At 44.4% G+C, this 27,966-nt stretch overlaps 2 protein-coding genes and 1 long non-coding RNA gene across 16 annotated transcripts in view; 1 reads left to right on the top strand and 2 right to left on the bottom strand.

The window, feature by feature from the left end:
- Window positions 1-300, bottom strand: part of tbc1d32 (TBC1 domain family, member 32) — a 418,366-nt gene extending 418,066 nt beyond the window's left edge. For all 12 annotated transcript variants that reach the window (XR_005942968.1, XR_005942970.1, XR_005942972.1 and 9 more), the window contains exon 1: window positions 28-300. Coding sequence is in view for 6 of the 12 variants with exons in the window: in XM_041187463.1 (XP_041043397.1) it covers window positions 28-50 (23 nt within the window). In the remaining 6 variants the exon portion in view is untranslated. The remainder of the gene's footprint in view (window positions 1-27) is intronic.
- Window positions 221-9,028, top strand: LOC121277812. 3 transcript variants are annotated; one of them, XR_005942975.1, is made up of 4 exons: window positions 221-446; window positions 3,834-4,159; window positions 4,311-4,571; window positions 7,999-9,028. It is a non-coding gene; the product is annotated as an uncharacterized LOC121277812 (long non-coding RNA). The 3 variants fall into 3 exon arrangements; XR_005942973.1 differs by having other exon boundaries at window positions 4,296-4,571; XR_005942974.1 differs by lacking the exon at window positions 4,311-4,571.
- Window positions 8,306-27,966, bottom strand: part of hsdl1 (hydroxysteroid dehydrogenase like 1) — a 30,086-nt gene continuing 10,425 nt past the window's right edge. The window contains exons 3-5 of the mRNA XM_041187471.1: window positions 14,521-14,966; window positions 13,588-13,815; window positions 8,306-9,798 (exon numbers count right to left, since the gene is read on the bottom strand). Coding sequence (XP_041043405.1) covers window positions 9,703-9,798; window positions 13,588-13,815; window positions 14,521-14,966 — 770 coding nt within the window. The 3' untranslated portion in view covers window positions 8,306-9,702. The remainder of the gene's footprint in view (window positions 9,799-13,587; window positions 13,816-14,520; window positions 14,967-27,966) is intronic.

The following is a 27,966-nucleotide window of genomic DNA, read 5'->3' as shown; positions in this document are numbered from 1 at the left end:
CTTCAAAGCAAACATAAAAAAACTTACCTAAATGCAAACGCACAAAGCATTTAGATATCTGACAAGCTGCCTTCCTTTAGTCTACCACTATTCACGGCATCTGGTTCTGCACAGCATTTGATTATCTGGACATTTACTTCTCCTTCCTCGAATCCCTGACCAATTATTCCTAGTATTGAGTATATTAACCCCTCATTGTCTGCACTCTCCTCGGGCCTGGGACTTTGCTACCTCCGGCTGCTGAACCCTTCCGGCGGCCGCGAATTTTCTTTCCCAAAATGGTCGCTAATCAGGAATTCCACGGACGCGCTCGTGCCAAGGCCGTTAGGACGCGCTTCGGGGCGCGTACCCGCGCAGTCTCGTGCATGATCTGTAGGAAAATCGCTCTCGTTGGGTGTGGGCACTCAGCTCAGAAAAAAATGATTTGGAGGCTGGCGACTTTAAACGTGAGTTGCTTATTAAATAATCGAGGAAATGGTGCTGGTGGTAATTTTTGGAAGTCATGGGGGTGACGCATGCTGGGATCGTTGTCTGGGGGTAATCCAAAGGAGGGTTTGCTGGTAATTTATAGGTCTTGGGGTAGTTTATAGGAGGTCAGGAGGCCAAGATGGATCATTTATTCTGCATTCCTGCCTGAAGATTTTTTTTCATTCATTCATGGGATATGGGTAATGCTGGACAGGCCAGCATTTATTGCCCATCCCTAATTGCCCTTGAGACGGTGGTGGGTGAGCTGCCTTGAACTGCTGCAGTTTATGTGGTGTAAGTACACCCACTGTGCTGTTAGGGAAGGAGTTCCAGGATTTTTATCCAGTGACAGTGAAGGAATAGCGATATATTTCGAAGCCAGGATGGTATTGCTTGGAGGGTAACTTCCAGGTGGTGGTGTTCCCATGTGTCTGTTGCCTTTGTCCTTCTAGATGGTAGCACACGTGGGTTTGGAAGGTGCTGTCTAAGGAGCATTGGTGAATTCCTGCAGTGCATCTTATAGATGGTATACATTGCTGCCACTCTGCAGGAGTGTGGAGGGAGTGAATGTTTGTGGATGGGGTGCCAGTCAAGTGGGTTGCATTGCCTGGGATGATGTTAAGCTTCTTGAGTGTTGTTGGAGCTGCACTCATCCAGGTAAATGGGGAGTTTTCCATTCCTGACTCGTGCCTTATGGGTGGTGGATAGGCTTTGGGGAGTCAAGAGGTGAGTTACTCGCCACAGGATTCCTAACCTCTGACCTGTTCTTGTAGCCATAGCATTTATATGGCTAGTCCAGTTCAGTTTCTGGTCAATGGTAAACCCCAGGTTGTTGATAGTGGGGGTTTCAGCAGTGGTAATACCATTCAATGTCAAGAAGCAATGGTTAGATTCTCTCTTGTTGGAGATGGTCATTGCCTGGCACTTATGTGGTGCAAATGTTACTTGCCACTTGTCAGTCCAAGCCTGGATATTGTACATAGAGACAGGATGGGAAAGGAGGGAGAGTGAGAGAGACTGCATGGGAAAGGGGGAAGAGAGAGAGAGAGACGGCATGGGAAAGGAAGGAAACTGAGAGAGCCAGCTTGAGAAAGGGAGAGGGAGAATAGGAACCAGGGAGAGTGATAGAGACAGCATGGAAATGGGAGAAGAGTGAGAAAGACAGAATGGGAAATGGGGAGAGAGATAGCACGGGAAAGGGAGGAAAGTGAGGGAAACAGCATGGGAAAGGGAGGAAAGGGAGGGAAACAGCATGGGAAAGGGAGGAAAGGGAGGGAAACAGCATGGGAAAGGGAGGAAAGGGAGGGAAACAGCATGGGAAAGGGAGGAAAGGGAGGGAAACAGCATGGGAAAGGGAGGAAAGGGAGGGAAACAGCATGGGAAAGGGAGGAAAGGGAGGGAAACAGCATAGGAAAGGGAGGGAAACAGCATAGGAAAGGGAGGGAAACAGCATGGGAAAGGGAGGAAAGGGAGGGAAACAGCATGGGAAAGGGAGGAAAGGGAGGGAAACAGCATGGGAAAGGGAGGAAAGTGAGGGAAACAGCATGGGAAAGGGAGGAAAGTGAGGGAAACAGCTTGGGAAAGGGAGGAAAGTGAGGGAAACAACATGGGAAAGGGAGGGAAACAACATGGGAAAGGGAGGGAAACAACATGGGAAAGGGAGGGAAACAGCATAGGAAAGGGAGGAAAACAGCATAGGAAAGGGAGGAAAACAGCATAGGAAAGGGAGGAAAACAGCATAGGAAAGGGAGGAAAACAGCTTGGGAAAGGGAGGAAAGGGAGGAAAGTGAGGGAAACAGCATGGGAAAGGGAGGAAAGTGAGGGAAACAGCATGGGAAAGGGAGCAAAGTGAGGGAAACGGCATGGGAAAGGGAGCAAAGTGAGGGAAACGGCATGGGAAAGGGAGCAAAGTGAGGGAAACGGCATGGGAAAGGGAGCAAAGTGAGGGAAACGGCAGGGGAAAGGGAGGAAAGTGAGGGAAACGGCAGGGGAAAGGGGTAAAGTGAGGGAGACGGCAGGGGAAAGGGGTGAAAGTGAGGGAGACGGCATGGGAAAGGGGGAAGAGTAAGAAAGAGCATGGGAAAGGGGGAAGAATTAGAAAGACAGATTGGGAAATGGGAAGTGTGAAACTGTTGGGGGGAGGGCGAGAGAAAGACAACTTGGGAAAAAGGGGGTGAAACAGACAGAGCAAGCAAGGGGGGTCACGAAAGAGATTGAGCGTGGGAAAGGGGGGAGTGAGAGACACAATGGGAAAGGGAGAGAGACAGAGTAGGAACGGGGATGACTGAGCAAGATGACATGGGAAAGTAGGGGGGAAAGAGAGAAAGACTTCATGGAAAAGGGGGAAAGGAGAGAGCCAGCATGGGAAAGGGAGGAAAGTGAGAGAGATAGCATGGGGGAGGGGGAGGGAGACAGTGGGAAAGGGAGGAAGAGTGACAGAGACAGAGTGGGAAAGAGGTGTGTGAGAAAAAGTGGGAAAGGGGAGAAGAGGGTGACAGAGATGGCAAAGGGAGTGGGAGAGAGAGAACAGTTGTAAGGGAATGTGAGGGGACAGGATGAATTGAGTTGAAATAAGTCCGTGAGTAGTTTGTAATCAACTCCTGTGAAGGTGATTGTTTTTTGGATTGGCGTTTTGAGCATTGGGCAGCCAAGTTTCTTCAGGGCTCATGAATGAGTTGGGGTGATAACTAATGGGATGTGTAAACTGGTATGAGAGAAAATGATTGAGGGTAGAACAGAGTTAGGAAGCAAAAATGTAACACCAAATGGAAATTGAAGGAACTCATTTTGAGTGCAGCTCAATGTTACATTTCATTCTGGTGCTGATATACACTCTGGTGAAGAGGTAGACAAGAGTACTAAACTGATAGCTTTCTCTTGGAGAATTTAATATATTTTTAAGATAATACGGCTGCTACCCAAGACATGCAGGGGGAGATAAGCAGAGATTTTTAGATAAGAGACTCCCTTGATCTTTTGACTACCTGATTTATAGTTCTTGCATATTAGTTCATTGGAACATTAGACTCAGGCATAGATGTGACCATGTCACAACAGCAGTTGTCATTTTGTTGCTTCTGTAGCACTAACTGCGAGAATGAGACATTGCCATTCGTACACAGCTATCCCTGACTTTCGGTATATTTAGTTATCCTTGTATTTGCCTCAATTGAATTGATGCATTATAACATTATTTACGATAATCATAAATTGAGGCTGGATCTATGGCCAAATGAGCTTAGGGCACAAATGTCAATTGGGCCCTAAAAATTCCACCTTTGACTTTCCTTTTGTATGAAACACTAGTTGCATGGAAATTACATTATATGCTTATTTTTTTCTGTTTTGCTTTGTCCATTCTCCAGGGAAGCCACCCATCTGGCTATGAGTATCACTTGTGCTCCGTAACTGTTCTTGGCAAAGATTTTGAGATGGAATTTTGTGTAGCCCTGACCAATAAAGAAGGGGCCATCAGGTAGCTTGCAGGGTACCAGGAGAAGAGCAAAATTACATTTGGAGTACAAACAACCAGATCAGAAAGTGGAAAATTCAATCTCTTCAAAGTTTATTTTCAATGCCAGCACAACACTTTGTCCCGATCCCATAAGGCAGATCTCCATCTTAAGTTGAAGAACACATTCTATCCTGCACAAGTGGTTATCACAATGAGAAACCCTGGGAAACAAAGCAAGTAAGCGTCAAAATATTTTCTTTGAATCAAAGGGAAATTGTACCCAAGGAGATGAATACAAATACAAGGAAACTCAGCTATTTTGTTTTCTGTAATTTGTTGATTACTGTCAAAACTAAATCTTTGATCTCTACAGATACTTCTCTTACAGGGCCAAACCCCAAGATCCTCATCTTCCAAAGTTTGCATCACTTGTCCAGATTCAGAATACCCACAATCATGAAGTTATGTATGTTGATCTCCTCAAATTTTGTGGTGTGACAGATTAAGTGACTGCAAAGTTCATGGAACTCTTCAGAAAAGGACATTCTCCCCCAACTACCCTTAACACCCACAAACTGGACTTGCAGTTAGAACATGGTCCTGACCACCTCTTTGGAGCTGCAAATCAAGCAAAGCGTCCAGATTATAGGTTTATACATTTCCACATTTATATGATGATTTCGAACAGCGATGTTTAAAGGCTTAAGTTGGTGTTTTGTGTCTTGAAACATTAGCTTGTTTGAGTTATCCTACCAGTGTGCAAGTTAATATATCAGATCGTTAAGTAATTTCATGCTGTTGCACATTGGGATGTTGCGGAAGTCCTGACCTGTGCACATGCATGATAAATTGCCCAGTGAGTTCAAATTTCCGATGGACAGAATTGCACCACCCCCTTCCCCTGTGCCCCTGCAGAAACGTCTCCAACACTAACCTTAGCATCGAAGACTTTGGCCTGGCCTGTTGCACACTATTGGCATGGATACTTTTGTGAGTATGCCAGTGATGAACAGTGAAGCTCACCTGACCATATCCCTCCCATCACTCGCCCCCATTCCCCCTCACAGGGAGTTTTATGGGCAGTTAGGGATGGGCAATAAATGTTGGCCTTCCCATCCTATGAATGAATAAAATATTAAATATGAGAGTGAAGGATAATCTTTTAACTTGTTTAAGAGGTATCACTGAACTTAGAAGGGGCACTGACAACAAACGTCTAGCCTTGTATTTCTGTGAGGCACAACAGGGGGCGCGCCAGGCGAGAACATAGGGTGGGCTGGGCGAGGACAGGGGGCGGATGGAGTGCGGAGTGGGCCAAGTGAGGAGGGGGTGGATGGAGGCGAAGAGAAGGGGGCAGGCAGGAGTTGAGCAGAAGGAGCAGGTGGGAGGGGAGGAAAAGGGGCCAGGGAGAAGAGGGCCGCGGAAACAGGGCCCAGGAAAGGGGGCGAGGAGAGGTGGGGGCCATATAGAGGACAGAGGGATGAGGAGAGGGATGAAGAAAGGGGAGGGACGAGGAGCGGGTGGAACGAGGAGTGGGGGGAACGAGGAGCAGGGGGAGGTTGAGGACCGGTGGGGGGAACGAGGAGCAGGTGTGGGGTGGAGGGGCGAGGAGAGGGGCAGCCAGAGGGGAAGGCGATTAGAAGGGGTGGGCAAGGAGAGTGTGGTGAGGAAAGGGAGGAGAGGAGGAGGAGGAGAGAAGGCAGATGAGGAGAGGCAAATGAGGAAGAGGAGCAGAGGGTAAGAAAAGGGGCATGAGGACGGCAGAGGATGAGGAGGGAGAAGAGAGGGATGAGGAGGGAGAGGAAAATGGGTGAGATGGGAGGGGAGAGGTGAGAGGAGGGGCATGAGGAGAGTGGAGGGTGAGGAGGGAATGGAGAGAAGGGGTGAGGAGGGAGAGGAGAGGGATGTGAACAGAGTGCAGAGATGAGAGGAGTTGAGACGAAAGGGGGCTGAGGAAAGGTGCTGGGGCTGTGGAGAAGGGCAGGTGGGGTTTGCGGAAGGTGGTGGGTGGTATGAAACAAGTTCACGCAACTTGGAGTACAATATTCAAGGTCCTAAGGTTGTATCAAAAAATGGTAATGATTTTCAGAGTTTTATCATAAGTAGTTTTTTTTTTGTTCACCCCCGGGATGTGGGCTTCGCTGGCTGTGCCAGCATTTATTGCCCATGCCTAATTGCCCTTGGGAAGGTGGTGGTGAGCTGCCTTCTTGAACCACTGCAGGCCACGTGGTGTAGGTACAACCACAGTGCTGTTAAGGATTTCCAGGATTTTGAACCAGCAACAGTGAAGGAAAAGCGATATATTTCCAAGTCAGGAGGCGAACTTCCAGGTCGTGGTGTTCCCATCTATCTGCTGCCCCTTATCCTTCTAGATGGAAGTGGTCATGGGTTTGGAAGGTGCTGACGAAGGAGCCTTTGGCGAATTCCTGGAGTGCAGCTTCTAGGTGGTACACACTGCTGCTACTGTGTGTCGGTGGTAGACAGAATGAATGTTTGTGGATGTGGTGCCAATCAAGTGGGCTGCTTTGTCCTGGCTGGTATCAAGCTTCTTGAGTGTTGTTGGAGCTGCATTCATCCAGGAAAATGGGGAGTATTCCATCACACGCATGACTTGCGCCTTGTAGCTGGTGGACAGGCTTTGGGGAGTCAAGAGGTGAGTTAATCGTCACATGATTCCTAGCTTTTGTAGCCACAGTATTTACACGGTTAGTCCAGTTCAGCTTCTGGTTAATGGTAACACCCAGGATGTTGATAGTGGGGGATTCAATGATGGTAATGCCATTGAACGTCAAGGGGTGATGATTGGATTCTCTCTTATTGGAGATGGTCATTGTCTGACACATGTGTGGCGCAAATGTTACTTGCCACTTGTCAGCCCAAGCCTGGATGTTGTCCAGGTCTTGCTGCATTTGGACACGGACTGCTTCGGTATCTGAGGAATCGCAAATGGTGCTGAACATTGTGCAAACATCAGTGAACATCCCCACTCCTGACCTTATGATGTAAGGAAGGTCATTTGTGGAGCAGCTGAAGATGGTTGGGCTGAGGACACTAACCTGAGGAACTACTGCAGTGATGTCCTGGAGCTGAGAGGACTGACCTCCAACAACCACAACCATTTTCCTTTTTGCTAGAAATGACTCCAACCAGCAGACAGTTTTCCCCAATTCCCACTGACTCCAGTTTTGCTAGGGCTCCTTGATGCCACACTCGATTAAATGCTGCCTTGATGTCAAGGGCAGTCACTCTCACCTCATCTCAGGAGTTCAGATCTTTTGTCCATGTTTGAACCAAGGCTGTAATGAGGTCAGGAACTGAGTCGCCCTGGCAGAACCCAAACTGGGCGTCAGTGAGCAGGTTATTGCTAAGCAAGTGACACTTGATAGCACTGTTGATGACCCCTTCCAATACTTTACTGATGATCGGGAGTAAACTGATGGGGCGGTAATTGGCCAGGTTGGATTTGTCCTGCTTTTTGTGTACGGGACGTACCTGAGCAATTTTCCACATAGTCGGTTGGATGCCACTGGTACAGCTTGGCTAGGGGCACGGCAAGTTCTAGAACACAAGTCTTCAGTACTATTACCGGAATATTGTCAGGAACCATCGCCTTTGTAGTACCCAGTGCCTTCAGCCGTTTCTTGATATCACATGGATTGCTGGAGACTGGCATTTGTGATGCTGGGGACCTCTGGAGGAGGCCGAGATGGATCATCCACTCAGCACTTCTGGCTGAAGATTGGATTATTATAGTTTAATACTTTAAGTATTGAATATAAAAGCTGTTGGTAAAAATGAGCTTACGTAAAATCTTAATTATATATTGTATAATTATATATTACTTTATTTCAGTATTGGGCACCACAATACAAGGAGCATATTTAAATGTTCGTGTATAGTACAGATTCATGAGAATACTAAAGCAAAATATCGCAGATGTTAGATATCTGTACTAAAAGAAAATGCTAGAATTACTCATCAGATCAGGCAGCATCTGTGGAGGGAAACAAAGTAAATGATTAAGATTGATGACCTTTCATTGACCTGATGGATTAACTTTGTTTCTCTCTCCTCAGATGCTGCCTGATCTGCTGAGTACCTCCAGCATCTTCTGCTTTTATCACTAGAACGCTGCCCATTATAAGGAACTGCAAACAAAAGATAAATTTCAGTGCACTCTGCCTGACTAGTGCTCAGAGGCTGGGGCAGTGTTGGCTTCTGGAGGGGAAAGAAGAAAATAGTCTCCTTGTTTACTATATTGTGTTCCTCTTCATTATATTTTCAATGATTTAAGAATAAATGTTGTATTTTTAAAATATCTTTTTAATGGATCTCCTACAAAATAGGATCAACTGCCAAACTGAAACAATGAAAATGTGCATATTTTTGCAGTCAATGTATATTTTAATGTATTCCAGTTAGTTGCTACAAATATCACACCAGAACATCAATAAGATAGAGTTGCAGACATTTCAGGATAGCAGATCATTTAAAACAAAAGTGTACCATAAAACCTTAAACTATAATTAGAGCACCTTACCTCACATTACTGTTAAACAACATACAAATTCTACTTAGTAAGACACAAATGAGCATGAACAAGTATTTAGCCGACAACAATGCTAGAAGTTGTGAGAAGCCAGTAAGATTGGCATTCTAGGAGGATGTGATCAAATGGGTTGAAGGGCATACCTCACCCAGTTGTGATAATGCAATACACAATTTTAACGTGTTATAGTTTAACACTTAAGGAGTGTCCTGCACAGCATTAAATGCTTATATTCAAAACTTGCTATATCACTGAGCTAGTACAACTCCTATGAACATTTAGCCGCAGATCAATATGAAACTTTGACAATAATAAGAAAGTTAATGCACAAAAATAGTAAATATATTGACTATATATAAAAAATTTCATATGCACAATGATGCCCAGAAAAGATAGAAGACTGTAGGCAAACTGAAGTTCACTTATAAGCTGAAGAGCAAAGCCAGTGAATAGCATTGTGAAACTTTTTAATAGTTTATAGTCTGATAACTAATTTCTTGGCATTGTTTGTCATATATGTAGATACATAAGTGAAATAAATATGGCAAGTGTCTGAATGTACGAGAGAGAATACTCAATAGGTAATCAGGAAATTCATGAATTCATGTTTCTTCAAAAACAGAATACAAACCTGTAATTCTTCATATTTTCAAATCAGAAGTTTAAAATATATATTTTAAATTGGATATTGCTGGGGATGAATAGAAGTACAATGTGTGCTTCAATCTTTTCAATAGTTATCGGTGGCTTTTAGTTTTCTTCAGGATATTTCAGCACTGTTATTCCATGCAGAACTGCTTTTATAGCTGGATCCAGTTAGAATTTTGGTGGTTCTCTGGCGCAAAAGGAATTCACATTTTGCTTACAAATACTGTTTGGATTTTCTCTGAACTGGTATGATTCATCAATTTACTGGATTAACTCATTGAGGCAACTAGCTTTTTGTAGATTTAAAAATGAAATCATTTATATAGGTGCATCAGGTGTGGGTGGCAATAAAGATACCTGTACTGATGTTATTGGTACATACAGTATTTTGATTTTGAGCGTTTCGAAGATATACAAGTGATATAACGTTGTTAGATGCTTGTCCGTGTCGCTTCCCATTAAGTAGGTTTCAGAGTGAAGTGATTATGCAATAGAAATCTTCTATGGTCACAAACAACACTATATTATTTCATCCTGCTCACAGGGTGTTGAAAGGTTTGCTGCCAGCCAATATGTCTTTGGGTTATGATTTCTGCAGAAAGGCAGCATACAACCTGTTGTTCATCTGAGTAGCTCCCCACACCCACAGCCATTCAGGCATGTACTGGGCAAATAAAAACTGAAAATGAAAAATCACAAAAATAATTTCACCCAACCAATAAACCTTTTCTTTCATACAATAGATGCCTTTCACTTAAAGATGTTCTGTACCACTGTACGTATCAAAACAATTTAACAGCCTAATAAAGTTAGCAATGTTCATAAACTTTTGCACTTGGGAGTCAGTTTAAGATCATTAAGGAAAATAATTTTATACCTTTGAAAAAAAAATGCAGCACATCAACTATGAAAATTAATAACAAAAACAAAAATTGCTGGAAAAACTCAGCAGGTCTGACAGCATCTGTGGAGAGGACAGAGTTAATGTTTCGAGTCCAGATGACTCTTCTATAGAACTAAAGAGAAGTAGAAATGTGGTGAAATTTATACTGTTTAAAGGGGGTGGGACAGATGAAGCTGGACAGAAGGCCAGTGATAGGTGGAGGCAAAGGAGAGATTGCAAAAGATGTCATAAACTAAAAGTCGAAGGGGTGTTGATGGTGGTGATACTGGCTAAAGGAGGTGCTGATAGTGACATTAAGAGTAGAAAGCAGAATGAGCAAGTGACAGATGGTTTTTGGAAAATTAAGCACTTTACAGCCTTCTGGACTTAACATTGAGTTCAACAACTTCAGATCATGAACTCTCTCCTCCATCTTCACCCCTTTTTAATCCCTTTTCTCAAATACTTATTTTGTATTTTTAATATATACATTTTTTCCCACCCATTTCTATTATTATTTTAAAAATTTATTTTCATTCATTGTTTTATCCCCGCCTTTTAGCCTATTTTGATCTTTTCTCCCACGCCGTCCCCTTCCCCCCCAGCCCACCCCCACTAGGGCCATCTGTCACTTGCTCATCCTGCTTTCTACTCTTAATGTCCCCAATAGCACCTCCTTTAGCCAGTATCACCACCATCAACATCCCTTCGACCTTTTGTTCATGACATCTTTAGCAATCTCTCCTTTGCCTCCACCTATCACTAGCCTTCTATCCAGCTTCATCTGACCCACCCCCCTTGAACAGTATATATTTCACCACATTTCTACTTCTCTTTAGTTCTGAAGAAGTCATCTGGACTCGAAATGTTAACTCAGTCCTTCTCTCCACAGATGCTGTCAGACCTGCTGAGTTTTTCTAACAATTTTTGTTTTTGTTTCAGATTTCCAGCGTCCGCAGTATTTTGCTTTTATGAAAATTAATAATCATCCTCAAACGATTTTGGCTCTATTCTGCCTCACTTAATAACTTCAGTCTTGTGCTTCTCCATTCAATTCTGCATACTATTGCCTATTAGTCGAGTGGCTCCGGCGTATCCTTCTTTTCCTCCCTCTTGGTCTTCTGCCATTCAACCTTCCTAACAACTCCTTCAACATCACATCAGCACATGCCCAATTCAATTATTTTGGCTTTTTCTGATGGCATCAACCAAATAACATTCTTCTAGTATCATTGCCAATATTTCCTTATTACTTTTCTTATTTTTTCACTTTACTTTTTCCATGCTTCTCAAAGCTGTTTTAAAGCCTGTCATCCTGTTTCACATCACACTCCATACAAAACCCTTCACTAATCTTCTCTACAGTTCTCTATTCAGTCGGCCAGTCAATATCCTCTTCTTTCTATTAAATGCAACATTCCCTATGGTAATCCTAGCTCACACTTTCTTGGCACATCTGCCATTGTCAATTATTACACTTCCCAGGTATTTAAATTGTCTCACCTGATCAAACTGCTTGTTTATTAAAATGCTCACTCTTGCATCCCATTCCTAGAAACATTTATCACTTGGATTTTATTGATCTTCATTGTATAATCCATTGTCACACTATTCATGCTATAAACAACTGGGGTTCTTGCATCAAATCTTTGACATCTAACATAATTCACTAGCTGACCTCTTTCATTTGGTGGGATAAATAATTAATCTGCCTGTTTGATACTGGTTAAAGGGAAGATGTTGCTCAGAGCCTTTTTTTTATTCATTCATGAGATGTGGGTGTTGCTGGCTAAGCAAGCATTTATTGCCCATCTTTAACTGCACTTGAGAACATGGTAGTGAGCTGCTTTCTTGAACTGGTGTTGTGTAGGTACACCCACAGTGATGTTAGGGAGGGAGTTCCAGGATTTTGATCCTGCGACAATGAAGGAACAGCAATATATTTCCAAATCAGGGTGGAGTGTGGCTTGGGAGGTGGGGGAGGGGACTGTAGGTGGTGGTGTTCCCATGAGTTTGCTGCCCTCATCCTTCTAGATGGTAGCAGTCCTGGATTTGGAAGGTGCTGTCTAAGGAGGCTTGGTGAGTTCCTGCAGTACATCTTGTAAATGGTGTACACTACTGCCACTGTGCATCGATGGTGGAGGAGTGAATGTTTGTGGATGGGGTGCCAATCAAGCGGGCTGCTTTGTCCTGGATGATGTCAAGCTTCTTGAGTGTTGTTGGAGATACCCTCCACTTGCCTGGATGAGTATATTCCATCACACTCCTGACTTGTGCCTTGCAGATGTTGGACAGCCTTTGAGGAGTCAGGAGGTGAGTTATTTGCCACAGGATTCCTAGCATCTGACCTGCTCTTGTAGCCACACTATTTATATGGCTAGTCCAGTTCAGTTTCTGGTCAATGGTAAACCCAGGATGTTGATAGTGGGTGATTCAGTGATGGTAATGCCATTGGTGTGATGGATGGATTCTCTCTTGTTGGAGATGGTCATTGCCTGGCATTTGTGTGGCATGAATGTTACTTGCCACTTGTCAGCCCAAACCTGGATATTATCCAGGTCTTGCTGCATTGGGACACAGTCAGTTTCATTATCTGAGGAGTCACAAATGGTGCTGAACATTGTGCAATCATCAGAGAACATCCCATTTCTGACATTATAATGGAAGAAAGGTTATTGATGAAGCTGTTGAAAATGATAGGGCCTAGGATACTACCATGAGGAACTTCTGCAGTGATGTCCTGGAACTGAGATGATTGACCTCCAACAACTACAACCATCTTCCTTTGTGCTACGTATGACTCCAACCAGCAGAAAGTATGCCCTCTGATTCCCACTGACTCAATTTTTCCAGGGCTCCTTGATACTACACTCAGTCAAATTCTGCCTTGATGTCAAGGGCAGTCACTCTCACCCCACCTCTGGACTCACCTCACATCTGTAAGAACTGAGTTCTTTTTAACATCGACTTAAATTGTCATACAATCTAGGCTATGTACTCATATCTTGGTGTGGCTCAGCTCCACAACCTTCTGACCTATAGTTAAGAATGCAGCCAATTTCCACAAAGAATGGCTCATTGGAGAGCTGCTGAGTTTCAGTAAACCTTTCTATGCATGAGTCACTGTTTTCAGAAAAGCAGATGACTAGTAGACCTCTGGCTGAAAACGTTTTTTGTGATGCAAGTGAAAGTGCTACCACTGAGCCAAGGCCTCAGACTCACAGAAGAGGTTTGAGCACATAGCATATGCTGATGCTGCAATATAGCAGTAAGAAAGGATGCCATCTACCAACTGAACGTAAATGATCCCATGGCACCCTTCAAAAATAAGAACAGAATATTCCCATGTCCTGGCCAACATTTATCCATCAACTAACATCACTAAAATCTGTTCTTTTAACTTTGTGGCACCTTGCTATGCAACACTTCCCTAATTGTAACAGTGACTGACTACACTTGTGATATATTGCATTGGCTGTGAAAGTCTTTAGGATGCTGTGAGGTTGTGAAAGGCTCTATATAAATTCAAGTCCTTTAATGTAATTTTTGAATCTCAACAATTCCAACACTCTACATTATAATCACCTGTATTGAATGCATCCAGTAACCAGCAGTCCTGTGGGATATTCCAAGGGTAGAAATTGCATGGCGTGCATATACATTAGCTGATGGTGCTATCCAGGAGTAGATGCACAATCCATCGGTGTATGTGGCTGTGTTGGTTTTTATGTAAAATGGCAACAAGCTCTGAACAAAGATTCCTTTAGATGCATATTCAAAGTGCAAAGCTCGACTAAAATGGTCCAAATAAGTCTGAAAAACAACAAAGTCACATCTCAAAATGTATAATTCATGAAGACAAATTCAGGCTAACTCTGAATTAATAGAGCCACAAAATTAACTGTCTTTCATTAAAAGTCAAGATGACAGCCCTAGAATTAGTTTAAAAAAATGATTTCCAGCAGCTTATAGTTCCAGATTTCCTTGTGAAAAATACTGCTGGCAGAAAGTCAAAGGTCAACAAGACTCTTACAAATTCGGTTAATTCAGCAGGCAAGCCTTCCCCCACCCATCCCTGATGTAAAGTTGCTGTGACCATTTGTCATATACTTGCACTAGGTTCCTTTCCTGCTTGCTTAGCTAGGATAATCGCAAAGAGAAATTTTTTTTTTTTAAAAAAGGAAAGAATTTGCAATTAACATTCTTCCTCATTAAAAAAAGTTTCTAGTGGATGATGCAGACAAAAAGATCACCCTAAATATCTCATCAATGGCTATTTAAAGCATTCCTTATGCAAAATCCTAATATAATTAAACAATCGTGACACATAACTCACATTATACTTTTATATGGAGAGTGCACTTATAATTTTAGGTACAACATTCAGAGTTAAAATTTCAGAAGGGCTATTAACATGGTTTTTAGATAAATCATTCTGAAGCTTTCCACAAGTAACCTATTCTCCTCTGGGTACAGTGTTATAAAGCATGCTATAATTGCAGAAGTCATTAGAGATACCTTAACACTTGAATATGTGGCCATCTGCGGTGTGGGCTTACAGCAAGACCCTGAGGAAATGTTAACAATAGCTCCCTTCCTCCTCTGTATCATTCCTGGTAACAAAATATGGATCATCATGTTGGTTGCAGCAATATTTACATTTATGAGATCCCAGAGTTTGTCCTCAGATATGTTTAAAAAAGACTGTGGGTGATCATAGGGCACATCCACACTATTCACGAGGATGCCTATTTCTTTATCCTCCACGGTTTCTCGGATTGGCTGATATATCTCTCGTCCTTTGGTAAAATCAGCTTCTATTATAATGGTTTCAACATTATACATCGCTGAAATGGCTGTGGCTGTAGCTTCCAGTTTGCTTCGGTCATGGCTAATGAGAATCAGATTAATGCCTTCGCTAGCCAACTCCTCGGCATAGGCCTTGCCAATCCCATCTGTTCCACCTGAGGAAACAATGATAAATCTTACTATCAAAATGAATTTTGGTAACATGCAATGTGGACTGACCGAAAGATTTAATTCAGTCTACCCATTAACACACAAACAGAAAAAATATGAATATTTCTAAAACCTTTTCACAAAATTCATTTAAAAAGCAGAGAGACTATCCACAATTAAAGTATGGCTTGAAGCTTCAGTCAATACAATGAATGTCAGCATTTTTGCTGTACAGCAATTACTTTCAAGATTAGCATAGGCACTGGGTTCCACAAAAGCAGAGTAGAGGTCAAAATATTTGAAAAATGTATCCTGTTACGTATTAATACTGGTACTGCCGATAACTTCTCAAAGATTAATCAATACACATGTAGGCATGGAGGTGATTGAACATTGCAGCTTCCGTTTTATTTTACTTCGACAACCAAGCTAAAAATGGATTCTGCGATCCCATAGTACACTGACTTGCAAAGTGCAACAAGCTAAACAAGATATACATATTCCTCCCCCCTTATTGGAAATGTCAGTTTAACAAAACATTTTGTGAACCAGGGAAAGACTGCCTCTATTCCCGGTTGAACCTTGGGGATTATCCTGTACATCACCACCCCCCCAAAAAAACACATGGGTTCACCCTTAACTATAACTTAAGACACTCAGGAGGTCTTCTCTCCCGGTGTGAGTTACAGTAGACTTCTGGTGCTTTTACAGAGTTATGTTCATTTAAGACTTCATTTAATGACATTTTGAGCAATGTTCAATCACCTCCACGCCTACATGTGTATTGATTAATCTTTGAAAAGTTATCGGCAGTACCAGCATTAAAACGTAACAGGATACATTTTTCAAATATTTTCGTCTCTACTCTGCTTTTGTGGAACCCAGTGCCTATGCTAATCTTGAAAATAATCGCTGTACAGCAAAACTGCTGACTTTCATTGTATTGACTGAAGCCTCAAGCCATACTTTAATTGTGGATAGTCACTCTGCTTTTTAAATGACAACTTTGGACTTGTAGCAGAATCTGAAGTTGGTTCTAATGCAGGTGAAAGTGAGACGATTTCAACTTCACTTGAGCTAGACTGAGGAGGTGAGACTGGAGTCGGCATTCCTTGATTTGGAGATGGCTCACTCGAAGTGGTAAAATCAGGCTCTTCCATAAGAGGTGTATCCTAAGATGATGCTTGACTTGGCAACAGTTGGTCAACATGTTTCCACCAGATGAGATTATTTGCAGTTTGGACTGTGTATGAAACAGGCCCTGTCTGAGCAATCACCGTAGAAGGAACCCATTTAGCTCTGGTAGCATAATTACAAGCTAGAACTTCTTGTCCAGAACAGAAAATTCTTGGCTTTGATCTTTGTGCTCTACTCTTCACTTGGTTGTACTGTTGATCTTGCGCAACTTGTCGTGTTTCTGTTGGTTTCAGCTGATCAAAGCAAGTGCACAGTTGCCGTCCCATTAGTAGGAACGCTGGAGATGCTTTAGTCATAGCATGAGGCGTGTTTCGGTATGTCAGTAGAAATGTGTCCAGACGCTTTTGAATGGAGAAATGTCCCTGTGTTGATCTTAAAGCGTGTTTCATGGTTGGAACAAATCTGTCTGCTAATCCATTGATGGATGGGTGATATGATGCTGAGGTGATGTGATGAATTCTGATGCTTCTCAAAAAGTTCTCAAACTCCTGCAAGACAAACTGAGGTCCATTGTCAGACACAAGTTGTTCTGGTAACCCATAATGACTGAGCATTTCTCTTAGCCTTTGAATTGTACTCTCAGCAGTGGTAGAGGACATCAATGAAACTTCTGGCTATTTGGAATGAGCATGGTTCCTTCAAACGGACCAGCAAGATCGATGTGGATGCTCTTTCATGGGTTTTCTGGCCAATCCCATGGATGGGGCGGTGCCAATTGAGGCATGTTTCTCACATTCTGACATGAAGAACAAGGTCTTACCTTGGCTTCAACATATTAGTCCAGGTCAAGCCACCAAAAGTAGCTTCCTGCAATCTCTTTCATGTGAACTATCCCAGTGTCGAGAATGCAGTTGGTCCAAGACTGGTTTCCTCAATGTTGGTGGAATGATAGCTCGCATGCCTCAAAGCATACAGTACCAAAGTGACTGATAACTCCATCATCCTGGAAACAGAAGGATGAAGGTCAGGTAGACTCAGAAGTTCAGGGAAGAGTTGCCTTGCATCACAAGGTCCATGATTTTGGACAATGTTGGGTTCACTCGAGTGGCTTTCTTGATTTGGACTGGAGTGATGGGTATGCTCTCCATGTGTGCAAAGTAAAAGATGTCTTTCTGAGCAGTGTCCACGTGGCTGACTGGGAGGGGCAGCCTCGAAAGACCATCTACATTGCCATGCAAAGTAGATTTTCGATACTTGATGTCACATGTGTGAGCACTCAACATCAATGCCCAATGCTGCATCCTACTTGCCGAAGGGATGCCCACGTGGACCGAATATTGAGGTGAGTGGCCGATGATCAGTCAGCAGCGTGAATTTCCATCCAAACAGGTACTAGTGAAATTTCTGGATTCCGAAAATGATTCCCAGTGCTTCACGTCCGATTTGAGTGTATTGGCTTTCTGCTTTGCTTAAAGTCCATGAAATGAATGCTATGGGCCTCTTCACACCTGAGGGCATTGTGTGTGAAACAACGGCCCCAACTCCATAAGGCGATACAGCACATTCAAATTGTAGAGATAAGGAGGGATCAAAGTGCGTCAGTATCTTGGAATCTGTCAGCACTGCTTTAGCCTTCTTGAACACAACATCACAGTCTTCTGTCCATTTCCAGGATTTGTACTGACACAATCTTATATATGGGTGTCAGTTGGGTTGCCAGCTGTGGAATAAATCTCCTGTAATAATTCAGCAGCCATAAGACTGAGCAAAGCTGGCTGATATTATCAGGAGCTGGAGCATCCACAACAGCCTGGACCCTGGAGGGTGCTTTGTGAAGCCTAGCAGCAATGACGTGCCCCAAATATTCCACAGAGAGCTGAAAAAGCTCGTATTTGTCTTTGCAAACCCATAGGCCATACTCCTCTAGCCTTAGTAGGGTGGCACCCAAGTTCTTGTGATGATTCTCATCAGTCTTGCCCGTTACCAAGATATTGTCAAGGTAACACTCAACTCCAGGCAATCCACTCAGGAGCTGGTTCATGGTCCTCTGAAACAAGGCTGGAGCTGATGTTATTCAAAAAAGCGAGCAGCAATATTGGTACAGTCCCTTGTGTGTTGTAATGGTCAGATATTCTTGTGACTTCTCATCAACATGCATTTGTAAGTAGGCCTGGTATAGATCTAGTCTGCTGAATTTCTGTCCACCAGCCAGGCCAGCAAAAAAGGTGCTCAATCTGGGGAAGTGGATATTGTTCTGCACAAAACCTTGAAATCTCCCCAGATACATATGGGGCCATCTTTCTTGAGCACTGGAATGGTGGGTGTTGCCCATTCGCTATGGGAGACAGGTACCAAGACTCCTATCTTGACCAGGTCCAGGTCAGCTTTGACTGTTGGTCGTATGGTATAAGGCACTGTTCTGGCCTTCAGAAATTTTGATTGAGAGTCAGCTTTGATATTTAATTTTTACGGTAACTCCCTTAATGTTTCCCAAATCGCATTCGAAAACAAGTTTTTTTATAAGAGCTGTCAGGCCAGTTTCTTCTTTTGCAATGCTGTGCACCTCTGCCCAGTTTAACCAGATCTTCTCAAGCCATGACCATCCAACTAAAGCTGGGTAGTTGCCTTTCACCACAAACAGTGGTAGCTTAGCAGTCTGTCCATTTAGTTCCACTTTAACTTCCGTTCTGCCCATCATAGGTACAGATTCCCCTGTATATGTTTTCAGAATGATTTTTGCAGATGTCAAGGAAAGATGTTTAAGCTTCTTCTTATACACACCATTTGGGACCAAAGAAACTGCTGCCCCTGCACCCAGTTCCATACATATTTGGTTGGCCCTCCAGCAGCAGTGTTACCTAGTTGTCCTGTGAACCACCTGCCACTGACAAGATATGGAGGGGCCCTTCTTCTTCAGACTCAGTGTCACTCTGGTCCTCCCATTCCTGCTGTATAACATGCAGATTTTTCTTCTTGTTATGCTAGATGACAGATTTCTTTTTCTCTGGTTTGCTTTTCTGATTCACTGCTACATTTTTGTTTTTACAGGGACACTCAATGTGTCCCTTCTTGCCACACTGACGGCATTCAAGGTCTCTGCACCAACATTCAGATGGATGGTGACCAGGCTTTCCACAACAGTAACATTCTCAGCTGCTTGCTATCTTGTGTGCACACTCAGCTGGCTTGTGCACTTGAGTTGATGCACTAAGCTGCTGTGCTTCTTTTGCAGCCAGCTCCATGGAAACTGCAATCTCTATGGCTTTCTGCAAAGTGAGGTTAGCCTCTGTCAGGAGGCATTTCTGGGATGCTTCAGTACAAAGGCCACAGACCAACCTGTCATGGAGGGTTATCGTTTAGTACCTCCTTAAATTCACAATGCTCAGTGAGCGTTTTAAGTACCGCAACATATTGTTCAATTGTTTACCCCTTTTCCTGGTTTCTTTTGTGAAACCTCAATCTGTCTGCTATGATAAGTGGCTTAGGAGAAAAATGCGTCTCCAGGACTTTTACAATGTCCTCATACGATTTTGTGCCAGATTTGTAAGGCTTCGCCAAGCTTCTTAATAAGTCAAAGGTTTTAGCTCCCATCACACTTAAGAAAGTTGCCATCTTTCTGTCATCTTCAATTCCATTTGCAAGGGCAAAAAGCTCAAAGCGTCCAGTGTAGGAGTTCAACAGTCTCATCAAAATGTCCCCCGGTCCAGTAAGTGTAGTCTTTTCTGCCTTTTTATTTTCTCTTCTTTGTCAGTTACTTTTTGTTTACTGTCGTTTTCATTTCTTTTACTAGTAATTTCCTTCTACTAACTCTTTCACTTTAGTTTTGCTTTTCGAGTGGCTTTACCACAAAGGTCCGTCATCCTCATCACCAATTTGTTACGTTTTAATACTGGTAATGTCAATAACTTTTCAAAGATCAACCAATACACATGTAGGCGCGGAGGTGGTTGAACATTGTAACTTCCGTTTTATTTTACTTCAGCAACTGAACAAACAAACAGAAGTGGATTATATGATCTCATAGTGCACAGGTTTGCAAAATATGACAAGCTAAACAAGACATACAGTACATAATATGTCCAATCTCTGCTATTTCTATGGTAGGCACAGTTATTTGTCACTTCATGACACTGCTGGTATAAACTTTCTGTAGACTAAAATAAAACAAACAATTCGCAGTTCTGGCACTTGCAATATAAGTGGACTAAATACTCTAAAATCGTGTTAGATATGTTCAGATATTTATTCAATCATTGACAAACATAGCAACTTAGTACAATAGCCCTAATCATGTGCAGTGTGAGTGTCAATGAAGGATCAAGTGATAAACTAACTGATTATATAGTGATTTCTGTATGGTGATAATGGCCAACACATGGTTCACAAGCCATGTGCATCTCTTCCATTATTCAAGTGTGCCTCTTTCAGGCTAGTGCTTCTCTTTGGGTTCTTGGCTATAGCAATTATGGGCATTACACTCTAGAACCAGAAAGCACCATTTTCTACGGGAGCAGAAAATTAAGAGATCACAACCCTTCTGGGGACCGCTGTTTAGCTGGAAACTAGACCACAGCTAAGTGAGGAATGGTGATCAGAAATGACCAGTATTTTCAACAGAATACAAAGCAGCAAGAAAGCAATGGTGTCCATAGAAGGTCAAAAAAATTTTTTAATCGTTCATGGGATGTGGGCGTCGCCGACTGGGCCAGCATTTATTGCCTATCCCTAATTGCCTTTGAGAATTGAATGGCTTGCTAGGCCATTTACAAAGGGCATTTAAAAGTCAATTATTGTGGGTCTAGAGTCACATGTAGGCCAGACAAGGATGACATTCCCCAAGGATGGCATTAGTGAACCAGATGGGTTTTTTTTTAAAACGACAATCAACAATGATTTCATGGTCATCATTAATTCCAGATTTTTCATTGAATTCAAGTTTCACCAACTGCTGTAGTGAGGTTCGAACCCAAGTCCCCAGAGAATTACCCTGGGTATCTGGAGTACTAGCCCAGTGACAATACCACTACGTCACCGCCTCCCCTACAAAGTGATGAATTCCCTTTGAATCAGGGTTAAGCTAATTTTATCTTCAGAACGATGACTACTTGTTGGTAATGCTTTATGGAGTTTCAGGTTTAATACTGCTAAAATACCAAAACTTCCTTGGATGTCAAGTGCTGTCTAATTGGATATTTTTGATGAATCAAGGAGTGAAATCAACCTGCAGGCACATATAACTTTGAGGTTTAAACTGCAATCTTTAGGATAAATTATCGTTTGGGTACATAGCTTCACATGCTGAAAGCACATAACAGGAGTGTGCTCTCTGCCCACGTTAAAGACAAAAATTCACTATTTTCTATCCCAGTATTAATTCTTAGGATAGAGATGAGACAAGGAAATGACATAGAGGGTAAAGCACAGACAGCATGCATACAAATGCTCCATTTATTGATGCAGAGCTGTCCTCTCTCTTTTCTGGAATCTGAGAGTCAGGTGCTGCACAGTGTCTAAGAATGTGGATGCTGAGTTGAATTTTGACAGTTGTATCATATAAGACCGCAGTGTTTTGTGGACACCAAGAATAATATAATTTAGTCTAATAATTTTGAACAATAAGGAAAATTAAGAAAGAAAAACAATGGGTCTGCCTTTATCCTAATACCTGGTATCAATGCCACCTATATGTATGAACCTGTTATTTCTACCTAGCGTTTAAAAGGGAAATGATGAGTTCCTCAGTGTTATCGACACAACTGCATAATAGGGGAATTTGTCTCCCAGTTACCATGAACTCCTAGACTTTGGTTACCTTCATACTTTGGAAAGGCTTTTCTCGAGATTTTTTTCCCCGAAGTTGGCATAAGATTTTTTTTCTCTGTTTATTTGCCTCTCCTGGGAAATTGCATGGTTGCTTGGGGGAGGGGCTAGGGAAGAGAAAGACAGCGAATATGCAGAAGTTATGTAATGACAGGATGGGTTTGATGCAGCTGGTCTTTCAGTCTTGACTATTCTAATGCCCATAAATCAAAGTACAGCTCTATTCTGACTGTCGCTTACATTTCCAAGCCAATTCCTGTATAACTGAGCAAAAACCAGACTTTGAGAAAAGTGTGAGAGGAACAACCTATGTTAGAAGTCACATTAATTTTCATGCTTGACTGTATCTTCTGCAGCATAAACATTTTCGTTGTAGTTACAGTGACTTACCTGGCAGGGGAGAGACCTTCATCATGTTTCTACCAGGGAAACAGCAATGGTTATAACCAGTTGAACTCCTTACCATGGGGTACCTAACACCATCCGAGTCATGGTGAAGGGCAGCGAGCAAGGAACAGGAACGGATAGGACTTTCTTCACCAAGAGGATCCTATTCAAGCTGTGTGGTTTCGAGGCTGCGGAGATCTACTGCCTACAGGATTTCCCCAGCGCTGGATTTTTTGATGTGACTTTCAAGCAAGTGGCAGCTTGTGTCAAACTCCTGAAGGTGTTTGAGGAAAAGAAAGACCTGCCAGAAATGAAGATCCTGACGGCGCAGCCGCTCTTTGCTCTGCCGTTGCAACGAGAATGGGTTGCGACGGTGCATCTGTACAACCCCTACGTCCCTGTCGCTGACGTGCTCACCTTCCTTACCAGGTACTTCGATAAGGTTGGGAGCTGCACCGCGGTTAGAGATGATTTGGGGATCTGGACATGTAAACGCTAGGTTAAGGTAACGCTCAAGACCGACGGTAAGGGAGCCGTCTTCCACCCCCCTTCTAGATTCGCTATCGGGGGAAGCTGTGGCTACCTGGTCTACGCTGGGCAACCCAAACTTTGTCGCTCATGCGGCAAGTCTGGTCATGTGGCGGCCAACTGCAGTGCCGTCCTCTGCAAGAACTGCAAACAGGAAGGGCACCAGACAAAAGACTGTAAACAGGCTAAATGCTGCAACCTGTGTGACGAGGCAAGTCACCTCTACAAGACCTGCCCCAAAAGTTGCCGTACTAATGCACAGGCAGCCAAAGCCAACGAGGGGGAAGCAGAAGAAATGCCTCGTGTCACTCCAACCACCAAGGCCCCCAGGAGAACAACGGGACAAAGGAGGACACAGAGAGAGACAAGGTGGAGGAAAAGTTTGGGGCAACAGACGGCCAACCAACAGCACTGCCCCCTGAACCTCCCACTCCTCAGGAGAGCGAATCAACGAGGAGGAGGAGGCAGCAGTGGGAAAGCAGCAGGGGGAGTGGCAGCTGGTGAAGAGAGCCAAAAGGAAGAAGGGGCTAAAAAGAAACCAAGCCACTTCCCAGACAAGAGTCAAGAGGCGTCTCCTATCCGACATGGATAACAAGAGCAGCAGCTCTTCGGACGAAGAAGGGCCAGGGCGGCGCCAACAGAAGAAGCGGCAAAATGCTAGGGAGTTGGAGGAGGAGACACCCGAGCTCCAGAACATTGGAGACAACGAGGAGACCAGCGCACCCCAACTTTGCCCACAACCCGAAGAGGCCAGTGTACCACAACCCCAGGAAAGTGGGAACAGTGAGGCACTCAGCGCACCCCAGCTCCGGGAAGTTGGGTGCAGCAACGCCCCAGAGGGGGAGAGGATTGGAGAAGCTTCTCCAACAGAGGACATTTCAAACCCCGCTCTCTGCACAGACCCCCAGATGCCACCTGAGCAGAACACCGCCAATGGGGAGGTTCAGGTTTCTTCAGCCCATCCAAAGTGAAGCAATTTGAGCACACTACAGGCATGAAGGAGCAGACCAAAGGTCTGGAACTCTCAGAGACAACAGGTTTGGTAAGCGACTAACTGCTTTGAAATGGGTGTAAAGATTGTATTCATAAATGTGCGTAGCATTAAAACTACTACGCGATGTGTTGCGACCTTGGACTACCTTGCCAAGGTCAAAGCTGACCTGTTGTTTCTGCAGGAGTGTGCGATACCACACCTCAGCTCCTACAGGCAGTGGTCACGATGGTGGTCCCATGGGCCATCGATCTGGTCGGGAGGAAACGACTCTCGTTCCTCCGGCCTGGGTATTCTGCTGCGGGGAGGCAGCTTCACCGTTTCCCAGGTTAAGGAGGTGGTGGGCGGGCGCCTCTTTGTAGCAGACGTAATGTACAAGAATGCTCCACTCCGGTTAATTAACGTCTACGCCCCGTCACAAGGGGCTGAGCGGCTGGCCGTTTTTCAGCAGCTCCCACTGCTGCTGGCAACCTCCAGGCCGGTCATTCTGGGTGGTGACTTCAACTGCATCATTGATGCGGATGGACGATCCAGCAGGGCCGACAGCAGATTGGATGCTACATCCAGATCCCTGATGGAAACAATAAAGGATGCCAAGCTGCATGACGTCTTCAGCAACCCTGCAGACGGAGCGCAGCGTAGATACACCTGGCCGCGGCCTGACGGGTCCGTCTGTTCCAGGATAGATTTCCTGTTTGTGTCCCGTGCATTCACAGTCAGATCCACCGACATCAAGCCGGTGTTCTTCTCTGACCACTGCCTCCTACTGGCTGACTGTCACTTAGAGAAGGACCAGAGGGTTGGCAGGGGGCATGGAAGCTAAACGCGAAACTGCTGACCCCAGAGAACATTGAGGAGCTCAAGAGGGATTACAAAGGTTGGAGAACCATGAAACCCCACTTTGAGTCACTGACACACTGGTGGGAAGCGACCAAGGGAAACATCAAGAGGTTTTTCATCCTCAAAGGCACCCAGAAAGCTAGAAAGGAACAGAGGGAAATGTCCCGACTCCAGAAAAACATGCAGAATCTGCTCCGGCTGCAGTCGATGGGGGTCGATGTCAAGGAGGAACTCCAAGAGGTGAAGAGCCAGCAAGCCTCGCTCTTTGCCTCGGAGGCCTCCAAGATCATCTTCCATTCCAGAGTCCGCTCCGTGGAGCAGGACGAGACATGCTCACGTTTCTTCTTCCAAAAGGTACACAGAGAGAGCTCTGTGATCAGCAGCTTGAAGGAAGATGATGGCTCAGTAAAGTCATCACAGTCCGACATTTTGAGGATCAGCAAATCCTTTTATGCCGGATTATATGACGTGAAGCCCACAGACAGCACGGCCTCCCAGTCCTTCCTGTCCTCTAACATGGAGGTCTTAGACGACAGTACACGGGAGAGTCTGGACATAGCGCTAACTCCTGACGAACTGACTGAGGCCCTTGAGTCCTTCAAGAAGAGTAAAACTCCCGGAAGCGACGGCTTGCCGGCGGAGTTGTATTCGGCTCTGTGGGACTGGATCGGCCTGGACCTGCTAGAAGTGTACGAGAGTGTGCTCCTGGTTGGCAGTATGTCAGAATCCATGAGGAAAGGCATTATCACCCTCATCTACAAGCACAAGGGGGAAAGGGAGGAAATTAGAAATTGGCAACCCATTTCACTGTTGAATGTGGACTATAAGATTCTGTACAAGGTCATCGCCAATCGGGTCAAATCCGCTCTGGAATTGGTGATTCACCCTGACCAGACCTGCACTGTGCCGGGCAGGAAGACCTCTGACAGCCTCGTGCTGCTCAGGGATACAATTGCCTATGTGCAGGATAGGGGTGTGGACACCTGCCTCATTAGCCTGGATCAGGAGAAGGCCTTTGACAGAATATCGCACACCTACATGGTGGACGTGCTCTACAAAATGGGGTTTGGGGAGGGAATTCACAATTGGATCCAACTGCTCTACACTAACATCAGTAGTGCAGTCTCGATCAATGGATAGGAATCAGATAGCTTTCCTATTAAATCTGGAGTCAGGCAGGGCTGCCCTCTCTCACCTGTTCTTTTTGTGTGTTGCATAGAACCCTTTGCTGAGTCCATCAGGAAGGATCAGGGCATAAGAGGAGTGACAATCCCAGGCAGTGGAGGCACTCAGATCAAAGTCTCCCTGTACATGGACGATGTCGCCATTTTCTGCTCAGATCCGCTGTCGGTGCACAGACTTATCCACATCTGCGACCAGTTCGAACTGGCCTCGGGAGCCAAGGTAAATCGTGGGAAGAGCGAGGCCATGTTCTTTGGGAACTGGGCTGACCGATCCTTTGTCCCCTTCACTGTCAGGGCTGACGGTCTGAAGGTGCTGGGGATATGGTTCGGAGGGACCAGGGCACGCATTAGAAACTGGAAGGAGCGAGTGTCTATGGTGAAAAGGAAACTGGGCATGTGGAAGCGACGCTCCCTCTCCATTGCAGGTAAGAACCTGGTCATCAGGTGTGAGGCACTCTCGCTGTTGCTGTACGTGGCGCAGGTCTGGCCCATTCCACACTCCTGTGTGGTGGCGATCACCCGAGCCATTTTCCGCTTTGTCTGGAGGTCGAAAATGGATCGTGTCTGCAGGGACACGATGTACAAGCCTCTAGATAAAGGGGGGAAAAGCGTGCCCAACATCGCCCTCATACTGATGGCCACCTTTGGGTGTGGCTGCATCAAGCGGTGCGTAGACCCTCAGTATGCAAACACCAAATGTCACTACATGCTGAGGTTCTACCTGTCCCCAGTGTTACGAAGGATGGGTCTGGCCACACTGCCGCGGAACGCTCCAAGTAGTTGGACCGTGCCGTACCACCTGTCCCTCATGGGAAAATTTATGCAGAGAAACACCTTTGACCACAAGTCCATCAGGCAGTGGTCGGCATGTAACGTCTTAAAGGCCCTGAGGGAAAAGGAGGGTGCATCCTGTGGGATGGTTCCCTGAGCAGACTGACAAAGTCATTTGGCAGAACGCATCATCGCCAGAACTTTCCAACAAGCACCAAGATGTAGCTTGGCTGGTGGTGAGAAAGGCCCTCCCTGTAAGATCCTTCCTACATGCCAGGAGTCTCACCCCCTCTGCACGTTGCCCTCGAGGTGGCTGTGGTGGGGAAGAGACCGTTGTTCACCTCCTTGTAGATTATGTCTTTGCGATAAAGGTCTGGAGAGAGATGCAGTGGTTTCTGTCGAGGTTCATCCCGAGCAGTTCTGTGACACAGGACTCTGTGCTCTACAGGCTGTTCCCAGGGACACACACCGAGACAAACATCAACTGCAGCTGGAGGATCATCAACTCGGTGAAAGATGATCTTTGGTCTGACCGAAACATGTTGGTCTTCCAGCGCAAAGAGTTGTCCCCGACCGAGTATTGCAGACTGGCACATTCCAAGGTCCAGGACTACGTGCTGAGGGACACAGTTAAGCTTGGGGCAGCCGCTACAAAGGCGCAATGGGGAAGGGTCGCTGCCTAAGACCTTTCTGCCACAGTGCACTGAGGGACTGGGAACTGTAAAGAGCCCCTCAGGCTATACAGCTTAAAATGAATGTCTGCCAATGACTGTAATATTCATTGTTTGTACTGATACACCTTGTGATTCATGTTGTAAAAGTTGAACCTGATTGTATTTTTGTAATGGTGATTTTGAAATGGTTCAAAATGTTTTTGAAGATTTATGAATAAAGTATATTTTTGCAAAAAAAAGTTACAGTGAAAATATCAGAGTACATTTACCTTCCCTAGTCCCTCCCCCAGGCAACCATGCAATTTCCCAGGAGAGGCAAATAAACAGAGAAAAAAATCTTATGCCACTTTAGGGAAGAAAATCTAGAAAAAAGCCTTTCCAATGTATGAAGGCAACCAAGTTCTAGGAGACCATGGTAACTAGGAGACAAATTTGCCAATTATGCAGTTGTGTCGATCACACTGAGGAACTCATCCATTTTCCTTTTAAACGCTGAAGTAGAAATAATCAGGTTCACACATATAGGTGGCACTGATACCGGGTATTAGGATAAAGGCAGCCCATTGCTTTTTTTGCTTTAATAATTTTGAACAATAAGGAAACTTATAAACTAAACTTCTGGTTTATTGCCGGGATTATTAGTAGCTGTGGAAACTTAAACATTATTTTTCAA

Source organism: Carcharodon carcharias, chromosome 5, assembly GCF_017639515.1.
Source record: "Carcharodon carcharias isolate sCarCar2 chromosome 5, sCarCar2.pri, whole genome shotgun sequence".
NCBI classification, from domain to species: Eukaryota; Metazoa; Chordata; class Chondrichthyes; order Lamniformes; family Lamnidae; genus Carcharodon; species Carcharodon carcharias.
The sequence above is the reverse complement of the archived record's forward strand: the minus strand, read 5'-3'. Positions and strand labels throughout refer to the sequence as shown.